This window comes from Furipterus horrens, unplaced genomic scaffold (genome assembly GCF_987537825.1).
Source record: "Furipterus horrens unplaced genomic scaffold, mFurHor1.1.pri manual_scaffold_8, whole genome shotgun sequence".
NCBI lineage: Eukaryota > Metazoa > Chordata > Mammalia > Chiroptera > Furipteridae > Furipterus > Furipterus horrens.
In genome coordinates, this window is record NW_028327178.1 from 85,048,800 (window position 1) to 85,068,854 (window position 20,055).

Here is a 20,055-nt window from a genome sequence, read left to right on the forward strand (position 1 = left end):
CAGCAGCCTCAGCAGCCCTTGGCTCTGGGGCCATCTCCAGGAAAGAAACTTCTCTCTCCTCTTTCCTTGTCAGAGGCTCAGCTTTCCTGTGCTTTCTCTTGCAGGTGGCAATCGAGTTTGACCAGAACGTCTCCATTGCATTCACCTGCCTGAGTGCAGAATGCAAGGTCGTGCATGAATACATCGGCGGCTACATTTTCTTGTCCACCCGCTCCAAGGACCAGAATGAAACACTGGATGAGGACCTGTTCCACAAGCTGACAGGCGGTCAGGAATGAAGCAAAGCAGGCCTGCTGGGCGTACATACAGAGGGCGGGCCAAAGGTGGTCCTCCCAGGATGGTGTGTAGCTTCCAGACTGATAGACAATGTGTATTTCCCACCAGTCACCCCAGACCCTTGCCTTGTTTCAGACACACTGCCTGGCTCACCCCTTTGCTTTCTTTGCCTTTTGCTACCAGCAGGGGAAGGAGCCTCAGTTGCCTTTTTTGTAAAATGGGAGGGTGGGAGAAAAGATAGAACTCTAAAATTACCCTAAGGCCAAGCATGTAGCTTCAGTTCTCTGACTTACAGAACCTGCAGGTGTGTGGCTGGAAGTTGTCCCGTTCTTATTTGCTCCATTGCTGAGTCAGCAGAGAAAACAGAAACTTAAAGGCACATGTAGCAAGCACAAATCTTATTCCACAAACTCAGGTATGAGAAGAAATAGGTCGTTCCTTAAAAGAACTGCTTTAGCGCTCATCTTGTGAAAATGGCAGAACACATTTCCCATGAAGGTCAAGGTTTGAGAATGGAGCAAGGAGAGGTGGGATTTCCTGAATCCAGTTGGTGACAAGGGAGCAAAGCAGTGGCCCTCAATGTCATCAATCCATGGTGACTTCTGCCAAGGTGACCACTGACCTATCTGGTTTGGACCTTAGTCCTCAGGTTACTGCTGCCTCCCACAAGTCCCATTCCATTCTGGGGATCCCTCGGCCACCTTTATGTCCTTCTTTATGACACAGGTACAGAGAACCTACTCCTCAACTCAGCCCCAGGTCTCCACTGTGTCTATCCTGGATTGGAGCTCAGGAAGACAGGCCCAGTTCTATCTGTTCATAAAACCAACTCTCCACATCCACGCTTCCGATAAGGTCCCCATCCCACTGGTCATGAAGAGAAGGGCAGGACTCAGGCCAGCCCCATTCTCAAAGACTACCATGTTCAAGGCCTAACAGCTTTCCCACTGACTTCCATCTACATGGTCTTCAGCTGGTCTGGGGTCAGGGCAGCCCTGCTCTTAACACTCCTCAGTGTTCTCCTAGATTTGGTGTCTGTTTGTATAACTTCTGGCCTTTCCCCTTTAAAGGCCTTGGCTTTCGTAAATCAAAAGCTGATTATACACTTCTTTTCTCTCATTGAGTGTGGGCCAATTGTCAGCTGCCTCCATTGTCATTTTCTGTTGATTTGTCAGCACTGGGAGGAGTGGGGCTTGAGAAGATAAAAAGCAGTACCAACAGTAGAGGGAACTATCAGATAGTATTTTATTATTTTTTTATAACGTTCTTTTGTCACACAAAGGACTTGAATTGCCAGTGGAAGGCAGAGGTTCCATTTCCATTTTTAAGTTCTCTAAAATGCTTATTTCAGGGGGCCTGGCCAGAGCTCAGATGCCAGAAAACATCAGCTAGCTGTTGCTTTATTTCCCAACAAAGCCTTTTGAGAAGAGAGATCTCCAGAATTCCTGGTGCCACAATGACACAGCCTTGTATAGGGACCCCGAGGCCCAGAGTAGAAGCTGTCGCTGGAAATTTCTCTTTCAGCCTCTCCATAGAGGTCTGTGTTAATGAACTCCTGTGGCACCAGCTGAACTTCTGAGGCCTCCCTTTAAAGCGCAGAGGTGGCTTGGGCACTTGGAAAATCTAGTCCATGTCATAAAAGAATTTCATTTAAAATGTTTTCTATAGAAACTAGTATGAAATTTGGTGTTGGTCATTTCTATAGAGTCCTGGGCTCTATTATTTTAGAACCTATTCAGGTCTATAAGATTATGTTGGGCCCTACATTAAAGTAATGCTCCTTGATGTGACATTTCACCTGTCTGCTGTCAAGTACAGCTCTGCATAACTTAGCAAAACCAGACCGTTAACACAACCCTCTTCGCATTTCAGGGTTGTCTGACATTTCCATGAAAACACTCAAAGGAGTTGACTGGTTTTAACCAGACTTTCAGGGAACATTTCTCCCGTGTCGACACAGCCACGTGCCAAGGGAATAAACAAGTGTGACACAGAAACCTTAAATGCTGCTGCTATTCCAAACGGCAACATAAGGACCTTTTTTTACTTTGGGTGCAAAAGGTCTTCTGACTACTGAAATTTTAAATTAATGTGTGCCTTTCAATCCCATTGCTTTCTTATCTACACTAGGTTGGGAAATCTGCCTTTTTTATTTTTATATAACTTTTTAAATTAAATGATTTGTATGGATTTGAATACACTCGAGTGTGCTCTGTTATGAAAAAGGAATGCAGCTTTCAGGTTTAACATGCGATTTTCCTCACAATTCTGAGATTTGAGCTTGTTCTTCCCATTGAGATTGACTTGGAACCTGTTGGTTTCAACTCCTTTCTCATTGGCCTCCACTAGATTTCCTGACATATCATGAGCTCTGTTGTTCCTGGTTCTTTAGGAAAAATACCAGAGAGCAAGGAAATACCCAGAGGCAGAGAAGCATCAGAGGGTCTCTAATTTGAAGGCCAAATGTCAAGGACATTTCTTTGATTTATTGAGAGATGGTCCATATGGGCAGTGATATACCTCTTAATGCAATTCACACATCAACCCATAGGGGGCAGGGACAGTTTGCCTTCTCATTTCACAAAGGAGAAAAAGTCTCAGCCAGGTGGGAGGGGGTTGGTAGATTGAGGGAAATAGGTAAAGGGATTAAGAAGTACAAATTGGCAGTTACAAAATAGTCATGGGAGTGTAAAGTACAGCATAAGGAATATAGTCAATAATATTGTAACAACTGTATAATGTCTGGGGGGTACTAAACTTACGGGTACTAAACTTATGGGGTATTAAACTTACTTCATAAGTTATATAAATGTCTAACCACTATCTGTATACCTAAAACTAATGTAAAATTGAATGTCAACTGTAATTGAAAAACAAAATTAGAAAAACAAAAAGGTGAAGTAACTTTACCCAAGGTAACACCACCAGTAAGCACTGGAACCAGACTCCAAAGACCAATGAACTTAAACTCAAAAACCCCACCCTTCCACTTCCAGTGCTGCTCAGCCTTGAAATGCCTGAGCCCATATCGAGCCCCAGTGCAGGCTTCCCCTGAGTCCAGTCCCCATGTCCCTCACACTGGTGGGAGAGGGTGAGGTATATTGGGGAGTGCCTGCCCCAAATTTAGCTGTGGGAGGTGCAGGTGGGTCAGAAAAGTCTGGGAGCCAGAGTAATGAATTGCCTAGAGAGTTTTATTTATGAGTCTGGGAAAGTTTCATTTTTAGTCCCAAGTCAAAAAAGTAAGCAAATGAGCCCTGACCGGTGTGGGTCGGTTGGAGCATCATCCCATAAACCAAATAGAAAGGTCGTGGATTCGATTCCCAGGTTAGGGCACATACCTAGGTTGTGAGTTGGAGCAATCGGGGTATGTACCAGAGGCAATGGATCAATGGTTCTCCCTCCCTCCCTCTGTAAGATCAATAAACATATCCTCAGGTGAGGATTCAAAACAAAAGTAAGCAAAGGAGTCTTTCATTGGAAAACTCATCTTTGATTTATAGGCACTACAAGCCAAACTATCTTGCAATATTTGCTTTCTAAAATCACTAAAAACTTTTTAATTATTACTTCTTTTTCACTTCAGTACATTTAACATCTCATTTATTTTCATTATTTTCCCACACAAATGTGATTTTCCTGCCCCCTCCTTCATCCCAGAATCTCTGGGGAAGGGAACATTTTTCTTCCAATATTTTCCCCTTTTTTCCCTTTATGCCTCCTACTTCCAGGAGCCCTTGGGTCCTAGAAATCATTGATGAAAAATTAAAGGTCAGCACCTGGCCCTTTGTTGCGTTCCAGTTTCCCCACCCCCTTTCTCAACGCTTGGTATCTCACTGAAGCTGTGTGGAAATACTGAGTGCTATTAAAGGGGAACAAAACATCAGCCTGCTCCCGTTCTCTGTCCTCACAAAGGCCTGTGCTGGCCCCAAACTCCCGCTGCTGTTAGGATGACAGTTTCCCTGACTTCTTTAGAGCAGAACTCTTCTTGCTGAATCAAGGATAGGATTCTAGGAAGCCACCCTTGAGCCCAGAGATCCATGGAAGCCACTTTGCATAACGCCAGCTTAGGTGACTTAGGAAAAGCCTCCCCACATTTGCCCACACATCCCATGGCGCATCAAGACTCAGTTACCTCAGATGAGCCCCTACAACTTAAAACACCCATAAACAGGATGGCAATTAGAGGTTTCTCTCTAGACCCACAAATGCTCCCAACTAATTGTGGAGAAGATTCTTCTGACTAAACAGACTTATTTCTCCCTCTGACTCACTGTGTGATCTTGAAGACCCATCATTCCCCTGGGTGCCTCAGTTTCTTCAGCTGTTACGGAGGAAAAGTCCTATAGCCACTTCCCCTCAGGGGACCTCCGAATAATGAATGTTGTGTGGAAACTTAGCAGGATATTATTTCTGTTCTGTGTAAAGCCAGGGAGCTGTTTGTGGTATTCTGAAAAAAAAAAAAAAAACCCACCCAGAAGACCAGCAGATGTGGACATGCCCTTTGTTACTCACATTACAGGGAGGCACCCATCGGCAGATCCTGTGGAGGGTGGGAAAGCAACCCTGCCTCCTCCAGTCTTGGTGCTACACATAGAGCCAGGGAGAGAGCAGTGGCGGCAGGGAGGGAGCCACGGTAGCGCGTGTAAGTGCTACAGGTTTGTGATAAACGCAGGGGCCTTGGGAAGGCTGGGATTTCAGATACCAGCTGTTTTCCTCACTCCTTATGGCTGATGGCCAGGCAGCCATCTGTTCTTGGAGGTGGAGGGGCCACATCTTGAGCTACCCCTCCTTCTGTGGAAGCTGAGAGGGAGGACTTTGGCTGCTATTTAAGATCCCTGGGACACGGAAGTGAGCCCTGGGGAGGAGGCAGAACCATTGGCGAAGAGTTCAAAGCCCCAAGCCTGTGTTGTCTGATTCAGAGGGCTAAGTGGCCCCAAACAGGACCCATGACAGAAAGGCAAGTGAAGTTACAAAAAAAAAAAAAGTTGTTTATTTTTTGTTTTGTTTTTTTAGAAAGTATATATATTTGAGAAAAGAGAGTAGGGGGTGTACAGGGCCTGGGCCCAGGGCTCAACACATAGGCGCAAGTGTTGGTGATGGGGTGGCTGGTTTAGGCCTAGTGCCTAGTTTGGGCTGATAAAGAAAAGTCCACGTGTGCCCACTATGGTGATGGGGGGGGGGGGGCCGCAGAGACAAGGATTGCAGGCAACACTGTGGAGGCCAGGGAGCCAGTGCTGTAATAGTGGGGTATTCCAGGAGCTGGGCAGGGTTGGGGTGGAGGTGCTTACAAAGGGGCCCTGGCTCTCTGTGCTACCACCTAACTTCCTAAAATGTTCCCAAAGAGCCAGACCAGCCTATATGACTCAGTGTCCTCTTAATAAATGGTGCAGAACCAGTGTTTCATTTGAGGCATTACAAAGCCCACACACCCAACTTCAAAATGGAAAGCACCCTTGCTGCTGTGGGGTGTTGGACACTGAAATAAACGCGTGCAGACAGCAGCTGGAGGCCCTGCTGTTCAAAGTGTGGCCCTTGGGCCAGCAGCACTGGGCAGCAATGCCAAATCTCACAGGACCAGATGAGGGTGAATCAAGCAAGGCACAGGGCACAACACCTAAAGAGCCTTCACAAACATAAGGACTGTGCAGTGCCATTCTGGGTGATTCTTTGCCTCGCCCTAGTACACAGTAAAGTTTGAGAAGCTCTGGCCTAAGACGTGTGGCATGGATTTGGCAGGGAGGAATTGTCAGGTAAGAATGTAAATGCCAGACACTCTAAATCCCATGTACTGAGTTGACTAGTGTCCCCCAAAACTTCATGTCCACCCAGAACCTTGGAAACAAGGTCTGCAGAGATGTCATCAAGTTAAGATGAGGTCATACTAAGTTGGGGTGAGCCCTAAATCCAGTATGATTAGTGTCCCTAAAAGAAGAGAAAAGGAGCCCTGGCCGGTGAGGCTCAGAGGATTAAGTGCCTGCCTACGAACCAAAAGGTTGCTGGTTTGATTCCCAGTCAGGGCACATGCCTGGGTTATGGGCCAGGTCCCCAGTTGGGGGCATGCAGTTGGAGGCGTGCAATCAATGTATCTCTTACACATTGATGTTTCTCTCCCTCTCTTTCTCCCTTCCCCTCTCTCTAAAAATAAATTAAATTAGAAAAAGAAGAAGAAGACACACAGAGAAGGCCAGTGATAATGGAGGCAGATATTAGAGTCATGCAGCTGCAAACCAAATGAATGCTGACAGCCACCAGAAACTAGAAAGGGGCCAGGAGGGCCTCTCCCCAAGAGCCTTCAGAGAGAGCATGGTCCTGCTTACAGCTTGACTTCTAGATTCTAGAACTGTGAGAAAATTAATTTCTGTTTGAAACTACCAGGCTTGTGTTAATTTATTAGGGCAGTGCCAGAATTTTCACATCTTTGAAAATGGGGCTCTCCAGCTTAAGATGCCTCCTCCGCCCTCCCTTCGTTTTATTGTGTTTCACAGGTGTTTTGTTTTTTACAAACTAAAAGCAAGACCCTTCACAGCAAAACGATTACAGCTTGTTTTATCACAATACTCATTTTACTGCAGTGATCTTCAACCAAACCTGCAATGTCTCTGAGAAACAGACTCTTATTTTAAAGCATTAAGGATGGAAGTTATCAGGGATGCAATCAAGATGGTGGCATAGGCAGACACGGCTGAACTCTTCACACAACCACATCAAAATTACCTCTATAATATAGAACAACCATCAGCCAGAACCATCAGAAATCGAGTTGAATGGAAGTCTGACAACTATGGAATTAAAGAAACCACATCCATCAAGACAGGTAGGAGGGGCACAGACACGGGATGGGCTGGTCTCACCCACATGTGGTGAATAAAAATTTGGGAAGGATATCTTGGGAGCAAGGAGCCCCAGCCTCACACCAGGCCCCCCAGCCCAGGGTTCCAGTGCCAGGAAAATAAGTCCCCACAACTTCTGGCAGCAAAAATCAGTGGGGATTGAGTTGGTGGAGGAGACTGCTGGAGCCCCAAGCAATTCCTCTTTAAAAACCCACACAGAGACTCACCTACTCCGATTCACTCTCTCTGAGCTCCAGCAGTGGGGTAGCAGCTTGAAAGGCACCAGTGGTATGCAGAGAGAAATTGAAGTGTCCGACATTGAGGCCAGCAAAGGCCATTGTCCCTTTTCTAAACCCTCCCGCCACAGAGCTGGCAAGGCGGTGCCATATCTGAGACTCCGTAAAACTGTATAACACTGTTCGACCCACCTTGGAGATCCCCGGAGACTCCACCCCACCCAATTTAAGGGCCCACCCAAGCTGCTTTTCCATACAAATGGCTGGTCTTGGCTCATGCTTCACAACTTCCTAAATCCTATCAAACAAGCAACAGCTGGCCTCAGTGAGCTCGAGGCCCACCACTAGCAGCAGCCAGCCTAGATTCACAGCTTGGCTTTACCTGAAGCTCTCCAAGCCCAGCACAAGTTCAGCCATCTCAGATTGCTTTATAGCTCAGGCAGGGTGGCCCTGGGCAAAACACAGGTGGAGTCTGGTCTTGGCCTGCACCAACTAAGAAACCCAGCACACCCAGTAGACAGCTACAGACCACGTCAGAGCACCACCACACTGCACCTGCACCTGCACAGCTTCTCCTCCACGAAGGGCAGAGGTTGGTGGTCCATGGTCACAGCCAGTCCTTGCAGCTGACTGGCCTGGGTAAACCCCACCAACAACAACCAAGGCTCTACTACAAGAGGAGGGTGTACTCAGCCCACATGAAGGGTGCACCTCAAGTACCCAGCTTGGGTGATAGGGGGGGCAGTGCCACTGGACCCTACAGGACACCTACTACAATAGGCCACACTGCCAAGAGACAGAATCAAAGCAGCTGTACCCAATACACAGAAACAAACACAGGAACACTGCCAAATTGAGGAGGCAAATAAATGTAGCCCAAATGAAAGAACAAAACAAAATCCCATTGTGAGGCAGAGGCAGCCATGAGGCAGCTCACCTCCCCCCACCCCTAACTGCGCAAGCCACACGCTGCTATAAGAAAGTTGCAGCTGGGCCAATGGCCAATCTGCCGGCCATATAAAGAGAATCCATAGCTGCCCAGGACCTGCTGGCCATGCGGCCTAGGATATGCTGGCCACATAGGAAAATCCCTGGCAACTTAACCTCTCCTGTGGTGTTTCTGCATTCCAAACCTCAGAACTCCTTAAAAATTCACTCCACCCTAACCCTCGGTGCTGGCATCTGCGCAGACCCAGCCTGCCATGTCACAAACTCAATAAACCATCTTGTTCAGCATTTGGCTTCTGGCTTCTCTACCTCGACCGAGCCCCAAAACCTAACACCCAGAAAAAAGAACTGAGCAAAATGGAGATAGCCAACCTATAAAATACAGAGTTCAAAACCCTGGTGATCATGATGCTCAGAGAACTGATTAAGTACAGTCACAGCTGAATATATTCCTGATTGACTGTGGTGAACAGTGAATACATGAATTTGGAGAGTAATGAAGCAGAGGATCAAGCTTGACCTACAGTTTCTAGGTTGGCTAGTTAGGTAGATGGAAACCCCAGTGGTAAAAAGGATACTGGAGGGAGAGGAGGTCAGTGGGCACAGTAATAAACTTTGTTTGGGTAACTCTAACATCTCAATCACCCCTGGCATGATGTGAGTCTGTGAAGTATGTATGTGCGAACCTTCATAATGATGCTGCTCAAAACATCCTTGTCAGAACATGGAGGCAGCTAGAATGCACACCTGGACTTTTGGTATATGCTAATAAACCTGGCCCTGGACTTAGCCTTTCCCAAAGATATGCTGATGGACTTTGCAGTTCCCAAAAGATATGTTGATGGCTGAAACCATTCTTAGGGGTAATGGTAAGGGACCTAGCCTGATATGTTAACTAACCTGGTGGGGGTGGGGGGCAATGAGATGTAAATAATCTACTGAATATGTTGATAAGCAAACTCACTCTCACCAAAATGTGTGGTTGACAAGTATAAAAAAGGTGCCTGCAGAAGTGCAGGTGGGACTCCTACAGGCCCACAAGGAGGCCCAAGAGTCCCCATTCCCCATTCCCTGTTCCCCATTCCCCGTTCCCTTTCTCCCCATTCCCTTGCTCCTACGGTCCAGGAGATGCCTCTCCCCTCCTCCCCTCTTTCCCCCTTTTCCCGCAATAAACACATTGCCTGATCCCACAGTGGTCTCCCGGTGATTTCTCAGAGCAGGGCTGCCCTGACAATCTTAAGACCTCCCTTTAGGAAATTCTTAGCAAGACCTGACTCACCTTAGTTGGGATACCCTTACTGTTAATGAATCTTACTTACTTTCATGGGGAATCCAGTTTTTTTGTTTGTTTGTTTGTTTTTTGGAAATATCTAAGGCTAAATGCGGTGAGTTATGAGACTGATAAATAAAATCCTCTGGTAAACGATTTAATAAATAAAAGTAACCCTAGTTATTGTTTTGCATGTGTGTGTGTGTGTGTGTGTGAATCATAAACTCCTTCTAAAAGCAATTCCAGAACAAGAATTACAAACACTTTCAGCACTGAAAACGTCATTTGCAAAAGGAGATCACCCACCCAGTAACTTTGCTCAACATCAAGTCTTGTCAGATAACTTTTTATAAATCACTTTCAGAACTTGGTGATCCAAATGTACTCTCAAGTAAAATGTAGAGGTATTTTTCATTTTCTCAATACTCCTGAAAAAGGAAATGGTCTCAGAGTTCTCATCTTGGATTCTTCCTCAGATTTACCTTATAAAACTACTGTAATTATAGTTCCTCCAGAAATAAAATGGTGCTGTGACACCATATGCCTCCTTCCTCAAAGGAGCATGGTGAACAAGAATTGATCAGCAACGTCCTAGAATTTGGTGTATTTCTCAAAGTTTCCATAAATACTTAGTATTAATAATCACCAATATAGTAATTTTATTAATATATTACTAAAGATTAATAATCATGTACTCATAATCTATATCATTTTTAGTAATGACAGAAAGCCATACTGTTAAAATCCACTTAAAAAAACAACTTGACGCTCCAACTCTCTTAAATCACTATATTGTACCTTTTCTTCTCAATCCTCCTCAACACCAGCCCCCAGCTTATGAGTTCTCCTGTACATTATTGAGCAGAGTGAAGTCATCAGCTGGCAACAGCCTCATCTTTTCACTTCACATCTGTCCTCACAATGTCTTTCTTCCCTCTAGCCTTCCTAATACTGTCGCTTCGTGACCTCCAAAGGACTTTATTCTTGCAGTTTCTTCTTCTGTCTTCTGTACCATTCACCTCTCCTCATCTCCTAGTGCATTTTCAGCCATCTGTGAGGGTTTTAAAACATGGCTGCAAATTCTTTTAATGTCTTCACATCAAGAGGTAGGGTCCCTTTAAATCTAGGTGGGCCTATGGCTGGATTGACCAATAGAGTACAGCAGATGTGATGCTATGTGACTTCTACATGTAGTACAAAAAAGGCCATATAGCTTCTCTCTTGTTCAAGGGACACTCCCTTTTGGAGACCTGAGCCTACACACACGAGTTTCAATTACCCAGAAGCCACTGTGCCAGAGAGACCACAAATAGGCACTCCAATTGCGAGTCTCAAGTGAGTTCAGCCTTCTAGCCATCCCCATCAAGGTGCCAGCCATCTGGGTGAAGCCATCTAGAACCCTCAAAACCAGCCCTTTCAACAGGTGAACACTAACTACCATTGCTTCCGTCAATGATAGCAATGTGAAACAAGAGAATCATCCAGCCAAGCTCTGACCAAATTCCTGACCCACAAAATCATGGAATAAAATCTAATAAACCTTACATTAAGCCTCCAAGGTTTTGGGGTACTTGTTAGGCAGCCACAAGTAACTACAACTATACCTCCCACCTTTAAAAGGTTTTAAACTACCTTACCCCATTTTTCTGCTCCTTCCCACAGTATGTACATAAAACTTCTTCAAAGACTTCTTTCTCATCATGTCCTAAACTCAGTCTTCTCTGGCTTCTGTCCCTACCACCTTGCCCCCCACAAGACCCTGCTCTTGTCCACATCATAAATATCCTCCATTATTCAGTCTGTCAAAACCTGCTTGTCTGTTCCTTCCTTAATGAAACACCATTCTCTCTCAACTTCTCAACTTTAATGATTCCAAACTTTCCTGAGTTTTCTCCTACCTCCCTGACTGCTTCTTCTCAGCCTGCTAGGCAGATTCCTCCTCCTCTGCTCCACCTTCAAATGTCCCCTTCTCTTCTCTCTCTACACACTTTCCCTATGTGTCCTCAACCAATCTATTGACTTTAAGTACCATCTCTATGGTGATGCCTCCAAAGGTAGCTCTCCAGCTCTGACCTCTCCCCAGAATTCCAGAGTTAGATGTCCAGTTAGCTCCTCAAGATCTCCTTTGGGTGTTTAACAGACACCTCATATGTAATATGGCCAAAGCAGAGCCTGTGATTTTCCTAGACTTCTCTACACCAGTAAATGACATCTCAATCCATCCAATCCTCAGGCCCAAGAGCCTAGCCATAGCCTTGATATCTTCTTTTCTCTCTCCCCTTGTGTATTGGTTTTCTATGGTTGCTGTAACAAAATACCACCAACTTGGTGACTTAAAACAGCATGCAGTATTATTCAGCCATAAAAAGGAATGAAATTTTGCTACATACTACAACATGATGGGCCTTGAATACATTATGGTTAGTGAAAAAAGCCAGACACAGACAGACAAATCCCATATAATTCTACTCTTAAAAAGTATTTGAAGTAGACAAATATAGAGACAGAATGTAGAATAGAGGTTACCAGGAGTTGGGGGTGAGAGGTGGGTAGGGGAGTTATTAAGTAATGGGTCCAGAGTTTTTATTGCAGATGATGAAAATGTTTTAGGCATAGATAGTGGTAATAGTCACACAATATTGTGAAAGTATTTAATGCCACTGAATTGTCACCTTAATGAATGGTTAAAATGATAAATATTATGTATGTCTTACCATATTTAAAGCAATAATAACATAAACACCTATTCTCTTAGAGTTCTTGAGGTGATAAGTTTGAAATCAGTGTCACTGAGCCAAAATCAAAGTGTCAGCAGAGCCAAATTCCAATAGAGTTTAAGGGACAATGCATTTCCTTGCCTTTTCCATTTTCTAAAGCTACATTCTTTGTACCCATTCTCTGTCCTCAATGCCAGCAGTGTAGCACCTTCATCCAGTCTCCATAAGACCTTCTCTGTAGTAAAATCTCCCTGTGCCCCATTTTATAGATTCTTGTGATTACATTCAGAGCTCATCTAGATAATCCAGGATAATCTGCCCATCTCAAAATCTTCATCTTAATCACATATGCAAAGTTCCTTTTGTTAGGTAAAATGACATTTAGAGGTCCCAGGGATAAAGACATGGTTATCTTGGGTCCCATCATTCAGCCTGCCATACCTCATTTCCAATTCATTACCAAATCCTGTGGGTTCCACTTTAAAACATATTTCAAATGTGTATACTTTTCTCCACTTGTACTGTCATTACTCTCACACCAGCATCATCACTTCCCCCTTGGACACTTTCAACACCCTCCCAAAGTAACTCTCTAGCTTAGCTCTTGCCTTCAATGACCTTTCACCACATAAATGAGGCCATGTACAATTTACTCACATGACAGTGTCCTTGCCTTCCTCCCCTCTCACCCACTGCCCTCCAGCCACAAAGATCTGCTTTCTGTGACTCAAACATAGCAGGCTCTTTCCTGCCTCCAAATCTTTGCACATCCATTCCCTGGAACATTATTCCCATGTTTCTATACATGACAGCTTCATCTCATCCTCGGGTCTCAGTTCTAATGAAGCAGCCCTCCTGATGACCAATTTCTTTATGTCATATCAGCCTGTTTATTTCCTTCATTACTCTTACTGCAAATTGTAATTACCTTATTCGTTTATTTTTATTGTTGCCTGTATTCCCCAACAGAATAAAAGGTCCTTGAGAGGAGGGTCTGAGCAGTGGCTTAGTACAGAACAGATGTTCAGTGGGTTGAATGAATGAGTGAATAAATGAATAAACAAATGAACTTGACACCATAACCAAGGCCTGTATCAATCCAAATAGTCGAGGCTATGCTGCAAAAACAAGCAACCTAAGATCACCAAGTTTATTTCTCACACTATATACCCACACGGTTAGCCTCTAGAGAGCTCTGGTCTTCCAAGACCCAGGCTAGTGAAGCAGCCACCACCATCCAAATACTGACAATTGCAAGAGAGAAAGAGAGAGCCCTGGAAAGTCTCACACCAGCAATTAAATTAAATTAACATAATTAATAAATCAGAATTCATTGGCCAGCAAAAAAACATGAAAACATGGCCCTACTCAACCACAAAGGACCAGGAAGTACAATCTTAAAATGGCCAAAAAGGATGAAACTGAACTATATGGCAAATAACACTAATGACAACCACAGGGCCTTTTACAAAACGACCCAAATAACCTTCCTAACCTCTTCTCCCTACACTCCTCCTCTGTGGACCCTGCTGTCCTCCTGCCACACTGAACTGTTCATTCCCTCAACACCCATGCCCCATGCCTGTCACACCTCCATCCTTTGCACATTCTTGACCCTCAGCTGGGATGCTCTCAGATGTAACCACTATTCTGACCATTGATTCATTTTGCCTGTTCTTGAGCTTTGTATAAATGGAAGTGTACAGTGTAAACTTGTGCGCCTGGCTTTTTTGTTTGATACAATGTCCATGAAATCCATCTCTGTTGTTGAACATGCCATAGTTCCTTCTTTTTTGTGGTTTTATAGTCCATTGTGTGAATAAACCATAATTTTTGTATCTATTTTCCTACTTATAGCCTTTTGGGTTATTTCTAGTTTGGGGCTTTAATGAATAATTTCTATAAACATTTATTTGGCAAATATATGCATTCATTTCTCTTGAGTATAAATTCAGGAGTACAACTGCTGAATCATTAGGTAGATATCAGAGGTCTGTCCAGAAAGTATCCAATCATGGAATATGAAAAAGAGACATTTATTGAAGAAGATACAAGATACAAGAAATATTGTACACAGGACAGTGATGCCTCAGTCCCCTTCAAAGTAGGCACCTTGGAACCTCACATTGTTCTCCCAGTCAGCATCAGCTGCCCAACCATATTTTCCTGAATCTCATCAGTGGTCTGAAATCTCTTCCCTTTCAAAGGTGATTGTAGTTTTGGGAAAAGCCAGAAGTTGCAAAATCTAGGCTATACGGGGGCTGAGTCACCTGGGTGATTTGATGTCTCAACAAAAAACTCTGCACAAGATGTGATGTGAGATGGTGCGTTGTCATGATGAAGCTACCAATCACCAGTTGCCCATAGCTGCAGACTTCTGAATCATCCAAATAGTTTCCACAGAGGAATGTTCAAACCTAATGCAAAATTTGAGGCAGATTTGTCAATCTACTCACTCAGTCATTTTGAATGCAATAGCCATACACTACACATGCTCACTCAAGGGCGTCTACCACCCCCACTGACTAGTACAGTGAAGTCGTCATTGTTCACGCATGCGCATTTCAGTACACTGGCCTTGGCTGCCAGGTTACATCAATGTCATGCAAACCTTTCTTGTTATAGTAACAATGGTTGGACTTTTTCCAGACAGACCTTGTATGCTTAGCATTCATAGACACTTCAAAACAGTTTCCCAAAGTATTTGCACCATCTGACATCTCCACTAGCAGCGTATAAGAGTTCTAGTTGCTCCACATCCTTCCCAAACTTGGCACTGTCAATCTTTTTAATTTGGGGCATTCTGGTGGGTGCAGAGTAGTATCTCATTGTGGTTTAAATTTGCATTTCCATCATGAGTAATAATGTTAAGCACATGGTCAGAGGCTTACTGGACAGTATGCATTTCTTCATCCAACAAAATGCCTTGAGCACCCACAGTACATGTGCAAGTTGCTGTAGCCACAAGGAATAAATAACATTCAAGCTCCATTCAAGATTCCAAATTGTTGCCTTGTTTATGCAATTCAAACACTTTTGATTTGAGAAGAGTGTTCTTGAACATTATTAAAAATCTAAATAAATACACAGGGAGACCCTGACTGTTCATCTGTGGAAAATTCCAAATAAGGAAATATAACTGATCAGAAACAGAAGAAGCAGAGGTCATAGTTAATAGGCATTCATTCATTCAGCAAATATTTCTTAAGCATGTATCCTGTGCAGGTGCTGCCAGACCCTGGTATACAGCGGGGAATAATCTGGACACATTCCCTGAGCTAAGAGGACTCTAAATTCAGCCCTTTGTGACATGATAGAGTTCACACTGTTCATGACAATTTTGCCATCTGCCCCTCCTAGACCGGGGACTGCTTGAGTGTAGGATCCAGGTCCTGTTCATCTCTGCATCCCCATTTTATATATTGAGCACTGGGCATGTCCTGGCGTGTTCTCAGTATATGTGCATTGAATTACTGAGCCCGAATCAATTCATTTACTTTACAAATGAAAAATATGAGACCAACAGAAGCTTAAGAATATAGTCATTATACCCAATGAAACAATAGCAGTGTTTGGATACAAACCCAGTATCCTGTCCCAGTTTAAGGACCTTGAATACATGTGCTGCCTCTATGACTTTTTTAAAATGTGCTTTATAAAAGCAGCCTATGTACTGTTTTGTCTCACTTCCTACAGCCACATACAAAATAAAGAGGCAGCTTAGAGTCTGACCTCTCGTTTCAGTTTGAATCTTTTACACTACAGATTTTAAAAGGATCTCAAATAATTTTTTTTTTTTTTTAATTCAAAGCATTCTACAAATTCTTATGCTGGAATCTGACTGTTGTTAAGTGATGTCTCAGTGGGAAAATAACATGAGCCTCAACGGATGACTAATTTATTCCCTCAAGATCATTTCCTCTCAGCAGGTCAGCCACAGCAGCGGCAGCGGGCAGCGGAGCCCACTCAGATATCTTGGTCCCCACCACCTGGGAGCCTCTTTTCTGCATACCATTCTGTCAGAGCTGGCTGCCTGGAGACTTGAAAACCTGGTACTGTCTCCTCCCACAGTCACACTCCTCTTCTTCCCACTTATCTCTGGTGTCAGAGAAGAATGCAGTCTTCAGGTTTGTACATTCCAACCCCAGCACTTGGGGGAAAAGCCCTCAGAAGAGCCAGCTGGTGTCTGGAGGGCTTGGCAGGAGCAACTGGCTGAGCTGTGTCCTGTCATCTAGGCCAGCCCCCTGCCACTCCCCAGACTGCCAGAGCCATGAACAGAGCCAGACAGGACTACCTGGGAAAGCACCAACTCTTGATCTCTGGGGCAATCTGTATGGGGTGGGTATTTATTTCTGGAGTTCTGGGAATGGGGTGGGGTCAGAATCCCTGAAACTCTCCCCAGGGACCAGACACTCACTGGGAGTGTTTATTTTGGCATACCTATGGGAAAGTGCTCACAGTGCTAATAATTCCAGGGCAGGTGAGACCTGGTCGGCTGTGCAAATAAGCCCGGAACCCAGAATAGAATAGTGAGTATTATGCTGCCATTTCTTCTCATTGGATAATTGGGACTCACCTATGTGACCTCAGATGAGCCAATTTCCCTCTCTAGAGCTCAGTTTGCTTTCTCTAAAATGGACAGGGAGGAGTGGAACCGGATAAGTTCTAAAGTCACCTCTAAGGCCAAGGACCCCCAACTGATTTTTTAAAACCTAAGTCCAATAAAGAAATGCGGCCAAGTTGTAATCACTGACTCTTTTTTCCCCCCTGCAGGCTATGGGTTTCACTAACACTCTAACCTTGTATTATTCTTCCACAAGATCTTTGAGATCAAAGATCCATGAGAGTCTTGGGAGTCTGGATTGGAAACATCTCTCCTTCCCCCTCTGCCCCTGCTCCCACGCACCATGCTCCTCCCTCTTCCCAGCTCAACTCTCACTTGAGCCCTTTTCAAGGCTGGGATGCTCATGGACTTGGGCTGCGAATCTCAGGCATTTGAATTGAATGTTTACTGTCATGAGTCCTGCCCCATCCACTCTAGGGCACCATGAAGGGCATTGTGACTCATCATGTACTCTTCCCATTCATTTTTGAACATCTGTCCTGAGTACCAGACTCCATCATGGGCACCTGGGCTACCTAGAATAGTGATGTGGACCACTTCTCAGGAAGTTTAGTCCTAAATTAGGGGCCATGTCAAATCTGCCTGATGGCAGTCAGTCTGAGTCACCTGGGAGAGAACACCAAAGGAGGGCCTGCTTGGGTGAAATCTTGAAGGGTGCAACAGAAGATGCTCTTGGTGCCCAGCCCCTTAGCCGTCCCTGGAGTGGCTTGATCCATCTCAGAGCAAGTCAGTTACACCAGGGAGTTAAAGCCACAAGAAAAACCCTCAAGCCAACAAGAAGCAGAAGCTGATGGGTAAATACCCCCACTTTCTCACCGCTTGATGAAACAATCCTCAGGTGTGCTCTACAGTTTCTCAGAGGGTCCCTTCAGGATTAAGTGGCCTCATTAACATACATGTAGTGCCTTTCCTTCCCTGTCTCCCACCTTTCTTCCTAATCCATGCCTCTTGGGATCATCTTCCAAATAAACTACCTGTACCCAAGTCTTTATCTCAGGGTCAGCTTTTGAAGGAACCCATCATAGGTATGGCAGAGTGAGCTGAAACGGAGTAAGGTGGTCAAGGGAAGAGCACTCAGGCAGAGGTAGACACTTGGGTGAAGCGATGGTGAGTAGAAGGAGGCATGGCATTTGTTGTGGTGTGGCATTTGGAGGACACATAATTTTTGGTCCTAGGACTCTGTTATGGGACCTTAGCATCCTTGCCCAGGGGGCACAGACACTTCAGTCACCTTTTCTTGACCTCCCAGAGGTGCTGGAAGAAGAGAAGAGGCTGGAGAAGACAGTGGTGCTTTCCCAACAGGTGCCCAGTGGCCCTGCCCAAGTGTCTACCTCAGTCCTGGGCCTTCAGGGACTCAAGAAGTTGGCTTTGTTTCTTCTGAGAATGAGCTGCTCAACTATGAAAGAAACTTTCCCAACTTTCCAGACTTCTCACATGATTTTGGTCTATCTAGATATTTGGAAAACATTCTCTCGGGCTTACAGGAATATTACAGTGTGAAATGCTGAAGCCTATGGAAGGCAATGTAAAAGCCGTGGTTAAGCCAGACTAACTATAGACTAACAAATGGTGTGCTCCAGAGTCTAGTCAGTCTCCATAAGCCTCAGTTTCTTTATCTGAAGCCTGGGAATAGTAGTCAGAACCTGGTAACAATTCAATATGATAATAATGCATATGGTGTTAGGCTCTAATTATGATAACTGCTCAATTTAAACATGGGGATGGTCAGCAGCCTCATCCACCTGACTCCTGGTGGTTCCGCCCTGTGGAGGGCTGGTCAAAATCTGGACAGAGTTATGTGACTCTGGGGTGGGGCCACACACCCCTACCTTCTCCAAAGCCTGACCAGTACTCTGCCTCACAAGAGATCCACTAGCCCCATCCTCCCAACTCCTGGAGGCCCCGCCCTGCTGGGCTCAGGTTCTTCCCAGTAGAAGCTTGGACAGACTGAGCTGTGTGGCCCTAGGACAGGGACCATTTTTTCCTTGCATGCCTGAGCAGGGCAGAGCCCTCCTTTCACACATTCCAATCCTGGTTTGATTGGGACTGATAAACTCTGTTGGCCTCACTCTGATGACTCCCTGAGACCCCATCCCACCATAAAGGTATGTGAGCACCCAGCAGGTGGCAGCTAGGCTTGGTATACCCAGGGACTTTTGCTTAGTGGCCTCAGACCCAGCATTGGCACTGAGTTTGAATCTGTATCAATGTGGTGAATACCACTTGCCCCTCCTGGGTAATTCACTGAGAACCTATCTCATGCAACTCAAGTACCAACAGAGGCTCTTTCAGTGACTCAGCTGGCCAGCAGGCAAAGGCAGCCAGAGGCAGATCTTGGGGTACCTTGGGTCTATTACTGATCTGGTCCAGGCCCGGTGCTGGTAATACCCAGCCTTGATATACAGCTTGGTCCTCCTGTGCACACCCAGGCCCAGCAGAGATAGCCACAAACTGTGGATTGCTTTGTAGTTCAAAGCAGGTTGCCCAGGGCCAGTCATAGGCAGCATCTGACATTGGTCTGAACCAGAGTTCCTCCAAGAGGCCCAGAACCAACACACCCAGTGGTCACCTCAAACAATATCAGAGCAAGATCTAATTACCTTCACTAGTGGCATATCCAAAGGGAGATCTCAGCAGGTGCCAGACGCTGCTGAGGTGAATTCTGCATTGTGTGGTCAGACCTGCAAAGCAGCTCACATGTTGCAGTCAGGGTTGAGCCTCACAGTCACCCAGCCTGAGGGTCTATTCCACATATGAATGGACCAATAGCATTCAAGACTCAATTACAACAGGAGGGCTCACATAACCCACAAAAGGGACGTTCCTGGGGCACCCAGCTCAGGTGATCAAGAAGACTGTGCCCTGGACCCCAGAGGACACCCTACCAAGACTGGGAGTCATAGCAGATAAACCTGATACATAGAAACAAACAAAAAGAGCCCACTAAAATGAGGAAGCAAAGAAATATGCTCCCAATGAAAGAATATGAGCAATCTCTAGAGAAAGAGCTAAGTGAAATGGAGGCAAGCAACTTTTCAGATACAGAGTTCAGAAATATGGCTAAAAGGATGCTCAAGGAGCTTCGTGAGAATTACAAGGTACTCAATGAGGACTATAACAGCAGGAAAAAGGACACAGAAACTATAACAAGAAA

At 45.1% G+C, this 20,055-nt stretch overlaps 1 protein-coding gene and 1 long non-coding RNA gene across 5 annotated transcripts in view; one reads left to right on the plus strand and one right to left on the minus strand.

Annotated features, from left to right (window-relative positions):
* Positions 1 to 7,722, plus strand: part of FERMT1 (FERM domain containing kindlin 1) — a 40,602-nt gene extending 32,880 nt beyond the window's left edge. For 2 of the 3 annotated variants that reach the window (XM_090286065.1, XM_090286064.1), the window contains one exon: positions 105 to 2,250. In XM_090286065.1, the coding sequence (XP_090142191.1) occupies positions 105 to 278 (174 nt within the window). In that variant the 3' untranslated portion in view covers positions 279 to 2,250. Of the gene's footprint in view, positions 1 to 104; positions 2,251 to 6,848 lie in introns of those variants that run through there. The other variant, XR_016512751.1, reaches the window with a different exon arrangement.
* LOC150003253 (uncharacterized) overlaps positions 1 to 20,055 on the minus strand; it is a 65,095-nt gene that overhangs the window by 33,740 nt on the left and 11,300 nt on the right. The gene's annotated exons all lie outside the window — the stretch shown is intronic.